The 19,853-nt window shown below is 35.5% G+C and overlaps 1 protein-coding gene across 1 annotated transcript; it reads left to right on the top strand.

Annotated features, from left to right (window-relative positions):
• The first annotated feature begins 327 nt into the window (after positions 1-327).
• On the top strand, positions 328-17,902 carry LOC143461618 (uncharacterized). Its single transcript, XM_076959395.1, has 16 exons — positions 328-488; positions 1,792-1,902; positions 2,928-2,993; positions 8,421-8,568; positions 9,089-9,226; positions 9,415-9,485; positions 9,624-9,733; positions 9,913-10,079; positions 11,685-11,827; positions 13,290-13,399; positions 13,494-15,432; positions 15,634-15,725; positions 15,836-15,992; positions 16,393-16,534; positions 16,628-16,768; positions 16,854-17,902. Exons 1-16 carry the CDS (start codon positions 486-488, stop codon positions 17,006-17,008), a joined length of 3,693 nt encoding a protein of 1,230 aa, XP_076815510.1. The 5' UTR covers positions 328-485; the 3' UTR covers positions 17,009-17,902.
• The last annotated feature ends 1,951 nt before the right edge of the window (positions 17,903-19,853 follow it).

Raw genomic sequence — 19,853 nt, 5'->3', positions numbered from 1 at the left:
AGCAAATCTGTATGTTTATGCTCGAAATTTCCAAGCCGAATTGCCCGCGCAAACACACTGTTACTGTAATCAGACATGTGCAAACTGACTGTACTTATGTGAGCAACCGTGTGGCCCCCACTTTGTAGCAGTGATCGTGGTAGGAGGTGGCCAGCCCATTACCCAATAAATCGGCGCCTATGTTTGTTGAATTCAAGATTTGTACTTACTTGGGTTAATGGCAAATTTGAACACTTAATTTAATGTTTGAACGTTTTGTCTTTAAAAGTATTCTAAAATAGAATTCAAAATTCTGGGCTCAGACAAAGTGCATTAATCTGTAATCAACATTCTGCTTGCATTACAGCTGCTGCTTATATTTTGTTTTGTTGCTGATGACTGCCTATAATTTGTTAGGATATAACAGGATTTGTGGGTCTGTTGTGCACTGAATATTGCTGCATTCTTCACAGCCATAACTTAAGGATTGGTCTGCCGATTACTTCATGGTGCATGACACAAGTTTTGTTTTGAATACTTACTGTTTTTGTGAAGTTTGTTTTTAAATTTTAATTGTATTACTGCCACTTAAGCATGTTATTTATTGGGTTGAGTAAAGATATTTGATATTAAAAATATTTTTTGGGTGAATATTTGTGACATAGCTTGGTCAAAATTTATGTTGCTTGTAAGATTATATACCGGTATATACTAATCATTGAGCTGACTACATAACATTTTCATAATTTCAGTTTGCATTTTGTAAACTCTTAAATGCTTAACGCTTTTAAATAAGGAACTGAAAAAATCGGTTAATCGCATATCCATTTTGTCAGACATTTTTATGTGTTTATCTGATACATGGGTTAAATGGTCTGCTTTAGAAAGCGGTTTAAAGTGAATTTCCATGAACAGACAACTGTGTACTCTACAAAGCTCTAACAAAGCCACTCATCGTATTTAACATCGTAGTATTGAAATGTTTAGGTTTGGTACATTTTGAATACTGATGAACTACACCATTTGACTAATGTCCTTTACAACAAAATTAGGATAAAGTATTGTGGTTTATCTGATTAAAAACATCTCAAATGATTGATTTTTAACTTTGTTTTGAAATGCTTGCTTTGATATAAAAAACGCCTCGGTGGGAATGCAGTTAACTAGTTCTCCGCACAAGGCATCTCTGTTGCTTGTGTTGTGACTAAGCATTACATTGTCGTTTCGCTAAAGATTTCAGAAAAAAGACAAAAGCGCTGTAGTGCATACCGGTAGCAGTAATAGAAGTTATATACTCCATTGTAGCATGTACGTGCAGAAATTATCAGGCTTGGTTGACCACACTGTGCAACATAAAGGTTTGCAATGGTGCCAAATTATCACGTCATTAAAACCAAAGTAAAACAGATAAAAAGAAACTGGATATGATATGACTGATCATGAATGGCGTTTATTCAATTCATTATCATGTTTGATATACCGCAGGAAGAGAACCAGGTATAAATTTGAAAGTGAACTAAGTTATTGCATCGTGAAACACATGACCTACAAATGATTTTTGTTGGAACATTTTGCTCACGAAAATATGCAATTAACTGAATAAAAGCAACAACTGAAATAAACACCTTATGCCATCTTCTGATGTATTCCTTTAAGCAGTATGCGATTAACCGATGTTTTTTCTTAGTGGTAGATAGGATTTGATTCGTTACTTCCGATTTGTATGCTATGAACGTTAAGATATATGCGTTTAAGCTGTATGGGATTAACTGATTCTGTCTGTATCTCATAAACTCTTATCTATGTATTCAGGAGGAGCTTGAACAACATTATCTGCGAGTGGGCACTGAAGTTAGTGCAAAGTATCGTGGTGCATTCTGTGAAGCTAAAATTAAATCTGTGAAACAAAATGTGATATTTCGAGTAAGAACTTTATCAATCATAGACAGCTTTTCAAGTTAATCTTAGTATGTGTGTATTTTCAGTGAATAGATGATCAAATCAATGCAAATAAAGTTATGTATGTATCATGGTTTACATAAATAAGCTTAGCATTTTTTACTATATTTTCAAGAGTTCTCACAACATTGTAATGCAATTTTAGTTTGGTTGTATACTCTATACTTAAGGACTTGATGTTTTGTCTTCAAATCATCCAGCTTTGTCCTGATATTAGTGGCGAGACAAGTAGTTTTAATTGGTGTTGAGTATTGAATCGGCATCAGTTGGAATTGGTATCGAAAGATTTGTTATGACATTTACGATTCTTTATAACAGTTTTTTCTTGTAGACTGCATAACCATAAATTTGCAATCCCAATTTGGTAGATCATTTTCTTATTTGCAAACTGGATTTTGAATTACTCGCTCAAAGACCAAACTACACAGTTTTTGCTAAACAAACTTTCTCTGAATTAGTAGATGTGTATAAACAAAACAAAAAAAAATTAGGGAAGGACATTTCACTCACATTATCTGTAAGCAAAATGTCAATAATCTGTACCGGAAATTTTCCATTTTTGTTGGTATCGAAATCAATAAAAGTTTTGGAGTTGACTTATTGCTACTAGCTATCTCGTATTGATTTTATGTTAATTTCTATAATACCACATTGTATGCAACGTAAGTGAGCAAGACAGACCATCTGTGAAAGTTACTAAAATGAGTTGTGTGTGAATTTAGATTGTTGTTTGTATATAGTTGGATGTTTTGCTAGGTTTGCTAGGCTGCACATACAGTAGAAATAATATAACCCACCCTTGTTTATTAACCAATCAAGTAGTTAGAATAAATAAGTATAGGCCGTGGTTAACATAATACTGTATGTGCGTATCTACACCATCTTGCTATAAAATTAATTGAAGTGTATTTTGTGACAAATGTCCAGCAATCCATTGTGTGTATTTTGAGTTTTCTAAAATATGTTGACTTTTAGTTGATTATGTTTAGGTTGCAAGTAAAAAAGACGGTAAAAGCTACAGCATAACGGAAGAATGCATAAATGGGCCTTTAAAGGTAATGTATATACATGCAATCATTTCTGGTAGTTAAAGTGATACTGACAGATAAGTGCTAAAGCGAGTTAATCTTAAATTAATAAGTTGTTTTCAGTTAATATAGGCAAACTCTTTATTGCTTTAGGGCCACATTGGCTGTTGAATTCTTATAGGCAGTCCAGGTCATGACTCATGATACATTATGGCTTCGTACTGTATATACGGTGTATAATCCCCCTCCCAATTTTCCAAGCCAAAAATATTTTTTAACGTGTACCTGGTGTATAAGTCTTTTTCTTCTGTGACAAACAGTCTGTGTCATGGAGAAGACAACTGTTTACCACCAATTGAACGTCATCTAAATTATGTTCACAACTTAATATAACCAATATAAAAGTAGGCTACGAATGTAACGACGTTAATAACGGAAGTTGAAAATGCATCTTAATTACTGGTCTGTCGGCACTAATGATTTTCAACAGCAAGTTTACAGACTTGAACAATTACTTCGCCTGTAAAATTCCTTAATTTTGTTGTTTAAAGATTATCATGTGTGGTCTGTTTATTGCACAAACAGAATTCGGCCGACAAGACCTAATTTTTTTTCCAGAATTTTGGTCGGGTGTTTAAGCCCCCTCTTGTTTTTTGGCCCAATATTTTCATCAAAAAAAGGGTTTATGCGCTGCTATATACGGTAGTTAGTTTGTGATGTGATTTGGTCTTGTATCTGCAGTTCTGGAATCTGAAAATGTTTTCATCGGTAGCAAATTTTTAAGGCAAGGTAAGCACATAGGAAATTTTCTTTGTAGCTAAACAATCCTTTACCGACGAGCTTCAAAACTTCTTCTTTGTGTGCTTAAAATTAGCTTTGGCGCTGCAGAAGTTATGAATCTACAATGCTTTCCTATGTAGCAGTTTCTATAAAGAACGCTTCCTAGATCGACACTATCCCGAAATTCTAATAATTAATAGACCAAAAAAATCCCGAATGTATGCATAAAATATGTATGAAATAAAATGCAACCCAAGATTCTTCTGAATAGCAAATTCGTTTTCATAATGACCCCATGGTGCTTTGCTTTTTAGTAGCTGCTGATTTTTTGGAATTTGTTATAGTCAGAATTCTGTTCAAACTATGAAGCTGTTTGGGATTATGTAGTGAGAGAAATGGGGTTTGTCCTAAAAGTTATACAACGTTGTTTGTTTTTAAAAAATTATATGAATTGCCATTTCTTTCATTGCGGAACCTTAAAGTCGTGGTCAGAATGTGATTGCAGTAATTACGTATGACTGATGACTTACTATTATCTACCGGTAAGTTGAATGAACTAATAGTGGTTTCGTCTTCAGAAAAAATCACTTTGAGCAAATTTCAAAGTTTGAAACTTCAAACTTTTCAGAAAACCTACTCACGTTATCTTTGGCAGACTGTAGTTTGCCCACCTCTACACTAGAATCTCGTCAACAGCCAAAACTTAGCTCAATGTAGCTTAGCATCTTCCTTCATCAGTATATATAAATATATCATCATTAGAATATGTAAATATGCTATTTAAGTTGTATGTAAGATTATCTTGTTCAAGGTATTCCTGTTCTGCACTTAAAAACGTGTTAAATAAGGTATATAATATATACCTGTTGTGGCCTTCTACGCTACATCCTATTCATACTTGATCCAAACACCACTATCACACACAATGATTTGTGACATCGTAATTGCCGCCACATACGTTATAATTAGTATCAAATTTGCGAATTTTACTACACGCCTTTTAACTATCAACTAAGTGTTGTTTTTTTGTTTTACTGTTGTTGGAACCCTTTTTTGATATAAGGTTATTTTGTTTTAGCACTTGATATATAGCTAAACTCCACATTGGTTTGTCTTCAGTTGTACCATATTGTACATATTCAGTTCAATATGTAGTACCATATACTAGATATGTCCCGATGCTGGTTTTTACCAATGTTTTAGATGCCAATGTATCGGTCATTCTCAACATCGGCCGATGCCGATGTATTGGCTGATGTTTGTGATCTTTCACAAAAGCAATATTTAATGTGATGTGATATTTTACTTCACGATATTTAGGTTTTTCCAAACCTTGACAGCTAATTTATCACTTTTGCAGTTGTAAACATGCATTTATACATACTTGCAGGTTGTTTTGTTAAGGTGTTTTTGGAGACCAAAACTTAAAATTCTTCAACGATCTCTCAAAATTTGCCTTTCTGCAAACATAGCAGAAAATTAGCGGTTACCGATTAATTTTTAATAGGTTGCATTTCTTTAACATTTCTTAGCGTTCACCTAACCAAAACTGAATAAAAACTCTGTATGCTTTGCTAATAACACGTGTTTAGAGTGACGGCTGCTTTAAGCCTACTCCTTGTGATGTGTAACTGTCTTTTTTGATGAAAATCTTGGGCCAAATAACGAGACGTTTATATGTCTGACCAAAAATCTGGAAAAGTATTTCTATCTCATCGGCCAAATTCTTTTTGTGCGATAAACAGACCACATGTGATCATCTTGAAACAGCAAAATTAAAGAATTTATACGCAAAGTAATAGTTCAAGTCTGTTGGCATGTTGTTGAAAATCATGAGCGTTGATAATTGGGACGCTTTTGGCTAGGGGTGCACAATACAGAATATCGAATCTTAGAGATTCGAATCTCAATGTATTTGAATCGTATTTGCAGTTTATTTTCGGATATCAGGATTCGAAAATAAATCTGTTAAATGAACAGTGTGCGACGTTAAACAAATGTAAAGTTGATATTTTCCGTCTTGCGCGCCGCCTTTTTTCTTCATAGACTGTTTGTTCCAAGCGCCTATTTTCTTCCTTCATAGGGTTCACGCAGTTATCAGAACTGCAGACACGCAGTGCGTTCCTGTACGAGTAAATAATTTGTCCTGCCTAGATTTTAGTTTAACCATCCGTTACGCAAAACAATGAAGCGAACGAAAAAGCTGAAGTTTGCACGCGCTGCATGTGTGTGCGGGCGAATGATCCATTACGTGTGCTGTGCTGTACAGTGCAGTCGCGCACGCATTGATTCACTCACCAACCACGCGCTTGAGATTTGTAAACAAGTAAGCAGTAGACTGTATGTAAGTGTAGACTGTAGAGGAATAAGGTAATCTATTATCACTGCGTCATGTCGATTGGTCGTGGGCGAAAAAAAAGTTCCAGCGTGTGGGAACATTTTTGTAAGCCAGATGAAAAGAATAGCGTGGTTTGTCGCCATTGCAAGGCAATTTTATCATATTGCAACAGTATTGGCAGTCTGTTGAAGCACTTGAAGAAAAAGCACCAAGAAGATGCAGATGATGAGGGAGCTGACATTGACACTATTGTAACTAATGAGGTTTCAGCCTACCTAAAAGAGAACTCCAATAACACAGACGTGTTGGAGTATTTGAACTTAAAAAAAAGAATTCCCTATGTTGTACAACATTTGCCAGAAATACCTTTCGCTGCCAGCATCATCTGCAGCATCAGAAAGGTGCTTCTCCAGCGCAGGGCTAACTGCAACCGTCCTGAGATCTCGACTTACCGGAAGTCACTTAGAAGCACTGAATATCCTACATTGCAACAAGCAGCTTCTTGATTAATTCCATGATTCGATGTGTAAATGTGTTACCTCCGAAAAGTATGGTATTAAGACTGTTGGTAGTGCAGGTGGCGAGAACTACACGATGCTTGATTTAGCATATGTTATGCTGTTTGTCATGTGATACTAATACAATTCAAAATAATGTACAAATATTTTTGCTTTTTGTTCGTTATTATTCGGAAAAAATTGCCTAGAAAAAATTGCCGCGTAATTTCAGAATAGATTCGAAATTCTGGATTCGAAATTAAGTATTCTAGAATATTCTAGAATAGCCAGGTATTCTGTATTGTGCATCCCTACTTTTGGCTGACGATTTACTTCCGTTATTAACGTCGTTGCATTCGTAGCTGGTAGGTTATCTGGTTCATGGCCATCTTATACAATGGTGTATATCACAGTACAGTGAGACCTCGTTAATCCGGACCACTTCGTTTCGTCAAAAAATGTCGGTTTAGCGGGGTTTCCGGATTATCGGAAAGTAAAAAATCAATCAATCTTGCAAATGCAGCACCGTGTTCAAAACGCAGTGTGCACCTTACTCCAATTCTAAGTACCGACTTTCTGGCTGGACAGCAACTAAAATAAAATTATATTTTTTGTATGATCCGACCCAGTGTCGAACCCCAGAACCACTGTATTAAAGACGAATGCTCTCCAAGTGACGAACATTCGGCCGCAAATCGGTTTGACAACCGCTCTTGCATGGCGAAGCATTCCGGCGGGACCAGCAGTCTTGAACTTTCTTTGACCTGTTTCCAATCTTTGCGCAATGCGATATATTAAGCTGATAGCACGATTGAGTTGCAGCAGTATGTCTTCAATAGATTGCCGCACTCAACCGATGTACTGTACGTATTTTTTTGCGACCGCGGAAGTGTTGTTTGTTACTGTTGATGAACAATTTATTTTTTCATTTCTAAAATACTGTACAGTATTTCATAGTATGACTAAAAAGCTGTGCGGCTAAAATTTTTTACAAAGCGCAATACTGTACTTTTGAATCAATAAAGACCGCAACGTTATTATGCGTAGATAATCGGCTATTGTTTCGTCAACTAACTACCCAGTGTACATAGTGTATTAGGACAATCGTGAATCATTTTCGCTTAACTGTTAATAATCCGGTTTATCGGATTTTATTGCTATTGATTTAGCACATTTGTTCCAAAACTTTTGTGTCGGAGTCGGACAGCGGGGTTTCCGGATTAAAGGGGTAAAATGCATAGGAAGAAATCCGTTCCCGGCAGTTTTGTGTCGGATAGCGGGGATTCCGGTTGTTCGGGGTCCGGATTAACGAGGTCCCACTGTATATGGTAGCCTTTTTTTCTTTTAAAGTATAAGAAATTTTATTTCGATACGAGTAAACATTCTTCGTTAAAGAGAGCTAATAAAAGGCGGAAAAGCAGTTCCAGAAAAAAATTAAAAATTTTATACAAAACATTGATCGATGCATCGGCAAAAAAGAAGACCGATATATCGATTTTCCAGTGTTCAACATGGGCGTCGGTACATCTCTAATGTATTATGTATATCATATACCATATCGCATATACTTACTGGACATCAGTCAAGAATTTAATTTCCAAATAATATTCTTGTTAAGTTGTTTTCAAAAAGTTAAGCGCTGGAAATTAGTATGTTTTAGATCGCTTCTTGCTTCATTACACTGTTCTTAAAATGCCAGAAAATGTTATTGGATTGATTCAAAGTTGATGTCTGCCACTGAAAATTCTTTGGACAATAGCACTTAGGAGGCGGTGAACTTATTTGTAGCATAACGTTTATAACGTAACTATAACATAACATAAATATTCTTCTTTAAAGATTGGTGCAACAGTTGAAGCACAGTTTCCTGATATGCAAGGATGGCATGAAGGAATAATCAATGGAGCCAAAGATAAAAGTGTGTACACTGTTGAATTCGATGATGGAGATGTGAGGTCCTTATCACGGGGTTCTTTGTGCTTGCAAGGCAAGTTGAGACTTGAGACAAATGTGTTTTACAAGTTTACTTCAGTTTTTTAAAATCGGAGAAACATTAGAATTGACTTATTCGGCACCTTTAGGTGATTATGAAAAAGTGTGGAATTAAATGAACTGCCGAATTATACAAACAGATAAAACACTATGATATGTGCATTCATGCAATTGACCAATCACACCATCAATATGAGTTCACTACAAATGTGAACCCTTCATAAAAATTCTCTTACGTCGTGAATTACTTATGCTTGTATTTACCCATAGTCCATGACAAAATGCCAAATTACACAAGCAAAATTCTTCTTGGTGGAAAAAGGCGCTAAAGTAATTGAACTGTTGAATTACGCAAAGATAAATTAAACTAACCAGTAAACATTAGAGTGTACACAATTCTGTCAGGTCCGACTAATGTGTGATGAATTAAGCTAATTTTACCGTATTTACAAATTGTTTTCAAAGGCTGCCAAAATTTGTTAAATAACAAATGTCCATTGCATACTCATACCCAGGTGTTCGTCATTTTGCTGAAAGTGAAACATTGGATCACCTGCCCCTTACAGACCCAGAAAACTTTGGCACACCTGTTTTGAGTTTCAAACGAAAACCTAAAAGAAAAACAACTTTGAATGCTCAAAATGAAACTGATGGTAACCTTTGTCTTCTTTTGTATCTGTTTCCTGTTGCCACTGATTTTATGGCTTTGACAAACGTTTTTAATCGTAGTTCTTTGTTTGATGTTTATTCGTAGTGTTAATTTTAATTTAATTCAAAAGTGTATGTATTGTAATACCAGTATGCACAATTGCACATCTTTGCTATATATATAAATTTTTAGATGTTGACAGTGATGATCAGAAATCACCTGACCGCGAAACTCACACCAAGCAGAAAAGTGTAAAGGTCAAGGTAAGCTAATGTAGCTCACGCCTTTGTACTGTTATTGTCATGAAAGCAGTTTGTGAATTAATTTTTTAAGGTTTATGTTGAAGAATGCATGAAATATGGTTTAAGCATTTTAAACTCACTGTTCTATTGTTTTTGTAGGATGAGGAAACTGACTCTGCTTCAGAAGATAAAAAGCGTAAAAAGTGGTTAGCAGATCCTTTAATGGGTAGACTCGTCTTAGTGGAACCCTTGGATAAAAGAAAACATTGGTGGGAAAATTGAACATTATGTACTGTATGCTGATATTTTTATCTTTTTTTCAATTCAGTTCAGACATTATCATAAATCTGGAAGTATTGATAATTATGATTCATGCATTGAAAAGGCATAAAATTGCACTAATCGAGTTTTTACTGAACTTTTATTAAAAAGTAAGTTTGTTGGTTAGGTATCCTGGGGTATGTGTAAATCCATTATGTGCGGAGGATTGGGATGAAATGCAAGACAACTTTGTAGTTGTTCGTTCATTTAAAAATGGAAAATTGATGAAAGTTAGTCGATGTGAACCACTCAGCAAGCACAACATGCCTGCCAAGGTGGAGCAATCATGGAGAGGTAAATATCAGTGGTGTAGAAGATGAACATGAAGGCGTAACTCCTGTTTGCTATAGTATGTGGAATATATTTACAAGTTTCCAGGTGGTGATTATATGTGTGTTTTTGTGTATGCTATATACAGTAATGGGCAATGGCATAGCGCCAGCAACCGTATATGAATTACCACCAGCTAAACACAACACAGCATTGCTGAAGCTATTTAAAATAGCAAAAGCTCTATGTATACAAAACCGATATGCTCCTAATTTTTTTAAAGAGAGCGCATACCTTAATACCTTAATTGAAACAGCTGAATAGCCCACATGAGATTTGTCAGAAGAGCTTTCAATTTTTCAATAATCTTCATCAACACAAACTTTTATGTCCTCCCAAATTTAATAAAACATTGTTTAAGATGACTGTTGCCTGAGTGACTAAAAATGGGATTGACATATTGACTTGATAGTCAGGTAGCAGGACAGCATGAGTGAAAAGAAGCTAGCCGCAGTAACCGCTAGCTAGAACTGTAGGATCAAGCTTAAAGTCGAGTGCAGAAGTGCACAACCATATTGCTTCGTTATTGGACTTCTTCTACTCAATTTTTGACATGTTTTTCTGCACTACTAGACCCAACAGTTGAGTAAGAAAGTGCTCTTATTGTAGGTTGTAAGGTCACACAGTGTACATACAGATAACACTTGTTTAATTAAAAACCCCTTTTTAATAATTAGCATTACAAACATTACTGAAGAAATATTTAAAAGACTGACCAACGTGCTCATTACATTTGCCGAAACGAGTTTTCCAACAGCAACTTTTCATTGATCTGACATGCACTTGAACCGTGTTTGAAGACCAACCAACTAGGTGACGTCACATCATCCGCTCCCTGCACAGTTTTTTGGAAACGGTTTTGCCAATAACTCGTTAACAAAAGAAGATAGTGAAATTTCATTTACATTTTCGGAATCAGCGTATTTTTACCCATTTCTAGAAAATAAGTTGAAGACGACTTTAGGTCTCCTTTAACCCTTTGCGGTCCACCTACATCCCTGGGATGACAAACAAAATTATGTAATGCCTTCCACCTACATTCCTGGGATAATTAACAACAATTTAACATTTGATCCAACCTACCTTAGGTAGTTACAAAGTGCGCAATAAATTTCACAGGACAGTTTTTGTCTTTCTTACATGTCTGCTTTTACTTTTTTTTGCTTGCAGAGTGAGGTTACTTCCTTTGTTCTCTTGCACAGAAAGAGGATAAGCAAATATGGCTTGAGATGGCTTCTTTGCTTATAGTGCGGTCCCAATGGATTTATCAACCTTAAAATTTAATTAGATCTTCCTTGTATCATTCTTATTCTGTTAAAATTTGACCATAATCGAATAAAACATAGTGATCAATGTTGCTAGCAAACAAATGCACACAAATACATAACCTCCTCGTGTGTGGTGGACTGGTGGTTATATATTTATTGGTTAACTTTGATGGTTATAATTTTAGTATATAAGGAACGTTTTCAATGTACGCATCTTTAAAAGTATTGTATTCACTAATTTGTTAACTTGCATGCTTGCTTTTGACCAGATTTTGGTCTGAAATATGTGTTATTTTTTAAGATGTGCTTGATAGTGCACTTGCGTGGGAAAAATCGGGAATAATTCCTGAAGTTTGGCGAACAGATATGAGATATATTCTTAATGCTGATGCTGATGAAAAGGAAAGTCCAAAAAAAACAAAGCCGACACAGGAAGAAGAAAAGGTGAAAGTAGTAATACATTTTCATTTGCCATAAAGTAATATTCAACTAAAGCACCCACTGCCTTGTGTTATTGTTATATTGTTCCTTTTTGCTATTATTGTCACATGTTCTAATCCTAATACTCATCTTCCAGCCTCACTCCCTACTTCTAACAATGTAATTTACAATGCCAGAATTGAAACGATTTCATTAAGATTGTTAACTTAAACTGTAGTTCACCCTTTCTCAGCAGCACACTGTTCATTCATAGAATAGGTTGTACAAGTGAAATGCCAGTGATCGTAATATCATCACCTACTTACTCTGAATATTGACCAGCTAGCTTGTGCATTGCATAATTCTCCAGTACCTGCATCACCAAACTAATCCAAAACACGTAGTAGGAATCATGTGCATGCAAAGTTCTAAAAATTCAATCAAAATCTTAAAATATTGTTATGCTAATTTTTATTATGCTATCACTCCCTTGAGTTAATCTGGTGTAAGACTGTAGATACAGGTATATGTGGTTCCGTATTATCGTTTTTACTTCATATCATAAAATTGCATTGTTTCCTGTAGCACAGTGGTTCTTAAACTGGGGGCGCGAGAAATAACAAACTCTCTATGAGTTATGCTTTCATAACTAAGTCGGACAGTCAATGGTTGTCGGTTGTCAAAGATGTTTGAAAGTGGCGTTTTTACACTTGTAATTACAAAGACAACGCCTAGGAACAAACTTGACTGTGAACCTGATCTGAGATGTGCATTACCTGCTACAAAGCACCGAATTAAACTTTTGTTTTCCAAAAATGCAGCCACATCCTTCCCATTGATGAAGGTTATATGCAAATAAATTGTTGTTCTGTTTAATGTTTGTTGATTTTGCAATAGGATGGGGCGCGAGATTTTTTGGCATTGTTTGAGGGGGTACGTCTCAAAAAATTTAAGAACCCCTGCTTAGCCCAAGCGATGCATGGTCCCTTGGTAACCAATTTGATTGCATGCGTGGTATTAACTGAATCCATAAGTTGTCATTATTTAAACCTAACACTCCGTTATAAATTTCAATTTTCAACTTACCATTAATTATTATCAAAGATTAGCTTAAACGTTTTCAGTAAATTCTGTTAGTATTTAAGCTTCTTGCTTAGTCTATCTGACGGAAAGTTCAACAAATTTTATGGTATTCACATTTTGTGTTACAATAACATGTCTGCACATACACTATTAAATGAAAAGAAGGGTAAAGAAAAAGGGCATAAAGTGGGTAAGGGTAAGTGGTAAAGTAAAGGGCACCAGTATTTTGTCCCCAGCATGGCCATTGGGTTTAATCATTAACTGATAAAAAGCTATTGGCTGTCTGGTGAAGCAGGTTTTGTTTTACAGTACTTCCAGTAAAGGTTTGGAAGACAGACTGAGTATTCTGCACATGTATTCACTTGAAATAGATGTTTTTTTCAATCATTTCTATGTGTTTTAGAACAATGATTTTTTGGAACAATTGTATAAGTTTATGGAAGATCGTGGGTCACCTATGAACAAGACACCTATACTGGGTTATAAAGACCTTGATCTGTTTTTACTGTACAGGTAAATGACTTTTAAGCTTATTTTTTATGTGTTTTGTTATTTAGTATTTAACCACTTTGTATTTTGTTTTAGTAAAATTTACTCTCATTTTTAGTTTGGTTCAAGCTAAAGGGGGTTTTCATAACATTACACAATCAAGTGATTGGAGAGAAATTTATTCTGATCTGGGCATTCCAAAACTTACACAAGCTGCAGGCCACCATGTGAAGAATGCTTACACAAAGTACCTCCTTGGGTTTGAAGAATATTTGATGAGCTTTAAAAATACTACCTGTAAAATGACAAAAAAGCAGTTACAACGCACACAAAGGCTTTCCAAAGGTAAATTATCGAAAATATCTGGAAGAATATCTCCATTAGTTAGCAATGACGATGACACTGATACAAGTACCCGAAGAGCTAGTCGTAGACGAAAACTATCTGAAACTGTGTCTGTTGCGGATGATTATGAGATCTATCCTCCTCTGAAGGAGAATCGTCGCTGCAAAAGGAGCAAATTTGAGGGTGATAATAGACTTGAATCAGACATGGATGACACCGGCTCATCTACTGGTTCAGAGAAATCGGTGGTACGGGGAAATGCATTATCGGGAAATATTGATCTGGCCAAGTCAGATGTCAAATCTGAAAGAAAACGGACAAATAGTGGGAGTCTTACTCGTAGAAAAGGTGTCAGTTATAAAGCAGGAGACAAACTCTTGGTGAAGTATGGAAAAGATTCCTTCAAGTTATACGAAGCCAAAGTTGTTGACCTTGAATTGCAGGATGAAAAAGAGGTGCAATATTATGTTCATTATGCAGGCTGGAACAGCCGCCATGATGAATGGATCAAGCCATGGAGAATTGCAAGTATAGTGACTGAAAACAATGATACACCAAGTTTTCCTGCTCTAAAGGGAACTCAGAAGCGATCCAAAACACCTACCCTATCAGAGGAAAAGAAAAACACTGATGATGCTGCACCTTCCTCATGTAGCAGCAATTTATTTCAAACTACCGTAAAAGTACTAAACTGTAGCAGTCCGCTGGCTTCTGTTATGGCAAGAAAGCGTGGTTTGCCAACAGCAGAGTCGATCGCAAAAGTAGATCCTAAACAGGAGGTTGCAAAAGTTGACCAGTTTGGTGGGAAGAAGAAATACAGAGGCAGAATAAGGCGTAGAAGCACATCCTCATCTACTCCTCCGCCCAATACAGACAGTACCAATGAAAGCAAACGTGCAGCGTCTATGGAAAAATGTTTATCTGGAAATATTACATCTTGTGCTACAGAACAGCATATGGATAACCCTACACGAAGTGAAGACAAATCAGTTGGGCAAACTACACCTAACTTTCCTTCAAATAGGAGAACATCAGGTCGAAGATCAAAATCTCCTGCTTATCTCAGGGATGCCACTCTTTATGGATTAACCAAATGTAAAAGAAGTAACAGTTCTGCATCTGCTGTTGATGCTTTGAGCAATAACGAACTTCCAGATGTTGATGACTTATCCTCAGAGACATCATCAAGGTCTGTGGAATCACCTTCTGAATGTAGTCGTGCGTCTCCATTAACTTTATGGACTGAGTTGGAAAAGCCTGCTAGTAATTCACCTAAAGGTTCAACAAAAGATGAAAAACTTTCCCTCATAAAGGAAGAATCCCACGTGGCTGGTGATCAGAAGATTTCAAATGTATGTGAAAAACCCCTCTCAAATAAGGATGACTGTGATGAGGATAAGCCATGTGTTGACAAGAATGACAACGAAGGCTGTGATGATGATCAAACTTCAGATCTAATTCTAACTACACGTTGTGCTAGCAATGCTAACAGCATGGAAGTGGAAGTTACAGACAGCAAAGATTCTAATTTAAATGAAAAGTTGCATCAGCTTGAAGAAGAAAATAATTTAGGGGACATAAATGATGAGTTATCAGCACTGCCGTGTTCAAATGCATCAGTATTTCCTGTTGTGGCACTACCAGAGGAGGTTCCCTTGACATCCCCTTTGGTTGTGCAGCCCTTGCCAGTGAATGCAGCTTCCAGTAGCAAGGTAAGTGACTTCTAAAATTTCGGCTTTGCATTTTCAATTATTCGGCTTGGGACAAAGTTCATTAATGATTAATTAACAATGTTGACATTTTTCGTCATAGAGAGATAGAATGATGTGTGATAAATTTCGAGATCTTATTTTACTTATTTGGGTATGAATTTTAGGGTAGAAAAATTTGTGTGGCATAAACTTTGTTTATAGGTATTGGTGGAAAACACTCCTCCTACGACACCTGAAGCATCTCCTCAATATTTCAATGAAAATGAATCAACAAGTAGCGGAAATACTGAAAGGTTATTAGATATTCAACGTTTCAGTAGAATTCACTAAAGTGGAAAGTAAACCCAAAAATTCTGTAATATAATATCCATATGTTGTGCTAATTAGTGCGTTTAATTAACAGTAATTCCCCAAATGCTGTGGAGCATCTACCACCATCATTATCTCCTAAATATGTTGAAAACAAGCAACCTGAACCCTCAGATGGCAGTCATGATTGTCTTCATAAGAATAAGTCTAAAACACAAATAAATGGACGAAGAAATTCAAAATCTGATGGTGTATGTATTTCATTAGTTAAACTTGAGCTAGAAAAAGTATTTCAAACGTACCGTAATACTGTGAAGTTTTTTATTTGAAACAAGAAAGAAACACCATTGGTGTCATTTTCGTTAGTGTATTGGCCTTGTAGTGAAGTGTCTGCATTACAATAAAGTAAAGAATTGAGTTCAATGGTTGCAACGCATGATGATATAAACAACACTTGCTCCTGTTCAGTGGTTTTACTGTACTATTCGAAATTTTAAATAGGTTGCTAAAAACACTAGAAAGGCGTCCATCAGAAAATAACGGAGCTTGGTAGCCAACACCCTGGTGATGAGGAATTATTGCCAACTTTAAGTAATACAGAGACTTTTCCTGTCCAAGTCAAGTCAAAATTTATTCATTTTTTTTAAACAGAGTAAAGCACGATCTAGGAGTACTGGTGAAAGCGACAGTGAAGAAGATAACTTGAAATCAAAACATTCCAAAACGAGAAGACGACCTAAGAAGAAAGTAAAACCCGATCCTCCATCTGCTCCTCATCCTGTTATCCTGGATGGTAAGAAGCGTCAAAAATTGCATTTTTGCGGATCAATCTTATTTTGTGGTGATGTTGTCCATGTTTTTAGTGCGGTTTATTTTGTGATCGTAGAACTTTCAAAGATGACTCCAGATGAGCGCATAAGAATCCTTCAAAACAAATTGATTGAAATGAGAAAAGTTTACCAGCAATTAAAACAAGAAGTTTCGTCAATTGATCGAAAGCGAAAGCGTGCCAAACGCCGTGAACAAGGTTATCCTGATATCATATATTAAAGCAAAAATCATCATGATATTAACGTATATAATTATTATTGAATTTTTATGTAACTTAACAGCTGTTAATGAACAAGTCCTCGACAAGAAGTGTGACTCATCATCACCGTCAAAACTTGACAGCATGTCTGCAGAAAAGATTGAAATGGAAAGTGATGCTGATTCCCCTTTAGCAATTGCCACTTCAGATGCTTCAACAATTTTACCTTTTACATGAATTGCTACACTCTGTGAAAATCTCTTATAATATTGATATACAATTAGCCTGGTTATGCACCTATTTGTTATTTTTTTTTCAAAATATTCTATTATTGCCACACCACGAACGTTGTTTTGACTGGTTACAGAAATACAGGGCATTGAAGTTGGTTCCGCTATTTGTGAGAGTTCTCCTTAACTCATTTTCACGCTCATATAATTGATCATGCTTTAAGTGCTCTTTTACAGAATCATTTTCTTGCACGTATTGAATTGTATGTTTCTTGTATTTTTATCTCTTGTTCCATTTCTTGTTTGTTAGTATTTTGTTTCAATATTTATTGTTCATTATCTTGCTAATGTTGAGTATGTTTTAAAGGATTTTTACAGGTGTTAGGGTTATCTTATGATGGGTTTGCTGTAATGGTAATAAAACTGATTGGATGTACGCGAACGGATATCTTTGCTCTTTTGCATTTTGATTGGTTGTGCAATAACCTATGACTAGTTTCATTTCCCCATAACTGAAAACAAAAGAACAAAAAGAACTTTTATACCTTGTACTTTTTTCGCAGTACTATTTTTTACGGAGACTTCAGTTGCAACCTGCTGGATGCATGTAATATAATTTGTCTTTAAAGAAATGATATGTTATAAAAGACTTTTAATGATTACTGGCTGCCCGTGACATTTTTAGACTACTGTATTTTTGACAGTTGATATTTGTGTAAATGTTTTTTATGTTTATGTCTATTCTTTTACATCAGTGTAAATGGTAATGCGTAAACTATTTTGCGTTGCATTGCAAATTTGTAAATATTTTGAGACATTGTAATGTTGTAAGATAAATATTTTTCAACGCAAATTTTCACACAACCTTAGTTGAATGAGTAAATGAAATTAGCCAAAACAATTTGATTGCACAAAAGGTTGGCCGACTGGTTTCCTTGGAATTGCACCCATGTGAAATTGACGTATGTGCTCACATAATAAACCTTTAACTTTCATAACAAATCATAATTGCCGTAGTATAAGATAATATTTATCACCATACCAATTAAAAAGGGTACCCTCAAAATATTATGCCCATGGAACGTGGGTGCAAAACCGTGGTACAAGGCCTACTGAATTCAAGTGCGGTGAGTGTTTGAAAACAGACTGTTTTTGCATAATTTCACATTGCATTTAAAGCCAATAGTAGAATGTATGAAAGATGTCTCAAAAATGCTGTACTAACTGAGAAAGATTTTGTACCATTTGTATTCAAAGAAGATTTAGCCTAGGATAGAAGCAAGAGATACTTTAAAGTAGGTTTACCGGTCGTGGACTCGATTCCGCAGTGGTTCACTACGTTGTTACATACTGCCTTTCCTATTTGGAGTATTATTCACATACCTTCCATTCAAAATAATTGATTTTATCGCAATTAGCGCATAAAAAAGGTTCGCTTGCGGTTCAACGGTAAAGGTTTTGTAAGAAGCAATTTTCCATTGGTTCCAATCTTAGGTAAAATCTTTGTTCATTTGAAAACATTTTCACTGACAACATCAATGGCTTGAAAAAGAGTAGAGACTTTGGAACTCCATGCAATAAACTGATACGTGGGTTAACTTAAACCAGTATGCAATTAAACAACTTCGCCTGTAGCCAATAAACTGACTCCAAGCTTAGTTTAATTGCTACTAACCTGAAGTTTTATTACACTATGACTAGCCTATACATTCCCAGCTTAAAAACGCAGCAAACATTTTTACATCAAAAATAGCTGGTCCATCATTATAAAAAAGATTCTGGGACTGGGCAGACTTTCTGCTGTGGATCAGACTAAAAACAGAATTTTCTGAAAGTTGAATTCTCATTATTTGTGAACAAAACATGATTTACAAAAATGTTGACGACTAAAAACGCGATACTGCAAAACCCCAGCTAGAGGCCCTACTGCAGCATACGTAAATTAATGTCAGTCGAACTTTATATAATTTATTTTTATTCGAGTTTAAGCAGCTGACAACTATTTAAAGCCAGCTTCTTAGTCCAACACTAACACAATGTCATTAACCTATATGCAAACCTATCTTCCAATACAGTTGTTACCCGTTATGCCCTTATATCTGAACAAGGGCTACATGACCTAAACTCGGTGGAATTTTGTAACTGCCCTATGATCCATAGTAATGGTGAAGCATATATCCAAATGTTGTTTTTGTATTGCATAATATTGTTTATTTTTCGTCATCGTCTGTGGGGTAACGAAAATGAAAATGACCTTCAAAACGTTATAAAAAATGACAATCCCACCAGCAAAACAACGAGCAAAAAAGCAGCAAAGCTCAATAGGCTTGAAAACGTGCAAAAATAATAGTATAACCAAATGATATATTAAAGATGAATAATGGTTAGAACAGCCACATTATGACGACTGTGACGGCAGACATGATAATTAACTTTAGGTAACATAAAAGGATATTTAAAAAAAAATTACAACCCTCTGTAAAAAGTACCAATCAGATTAATTTGTAGACAGCAATGACGCTATAGTAACCAATTTAATGTAGCCTAACGCATAAAGTGACCTCAAAATAGTTTTTACGTTAAATGAATTGACTTGAAGTGACTTGAGTCACAGTTTAAACCGATTCGACTTGACTCGATTCACTACTCATAACGACTCGACATAACTTAATATTTCTAAGTCAATTGATCATTTGGTCAAAAACTTAGCATGCACCGAAAATATTAATAGGGTATTAGACTTTATTGTTTTGGGGTGACTGTGGTGAATTAGTGGTAACGGAGCTACAGTACGCGGTGAACGGAGTTGAAAATTTCGCACTTTTGACTTTGAATTTTTAAAAATTTTAAAT

Source organism: Clavelina lepadiformis, chromosome 6 (assembly GCF_947623445.1).
Source record: "Clavelina lepadiformis chromosome 6, kaClaLepa1.1, whole genome shotgun sequence".
Lineage (NCBI taxonomy): Eukaryota > Metazoa > Chordata > Ascidiacea > Aplousobranchia > Clavelinidae > Clavelina > Clavelina lepadiformis.
This window is presented reverse-complemented; position numbering and strand designations above follow the sequence as displayed.

Bases quoted from the DNA above. Each gene is read 5' to 3' on its own strand.
- LOC143461618 (XM_076959395.1), top strand. The intron at 1,903-2,927 runs GTAAGAACTTTA...GATTATGTTTAG, and splicing joins AACAAAATGTGATATTTCGA to GTTGCAAGTAAAAAAGACGG. The intron at 10,080-11,684 runs GTAAATATCAGT...TTATTTTTTAAG, and splicing joins GGTGGAGCAATCATGGAGAG to ATGTGCTTGATAGTGCACTT.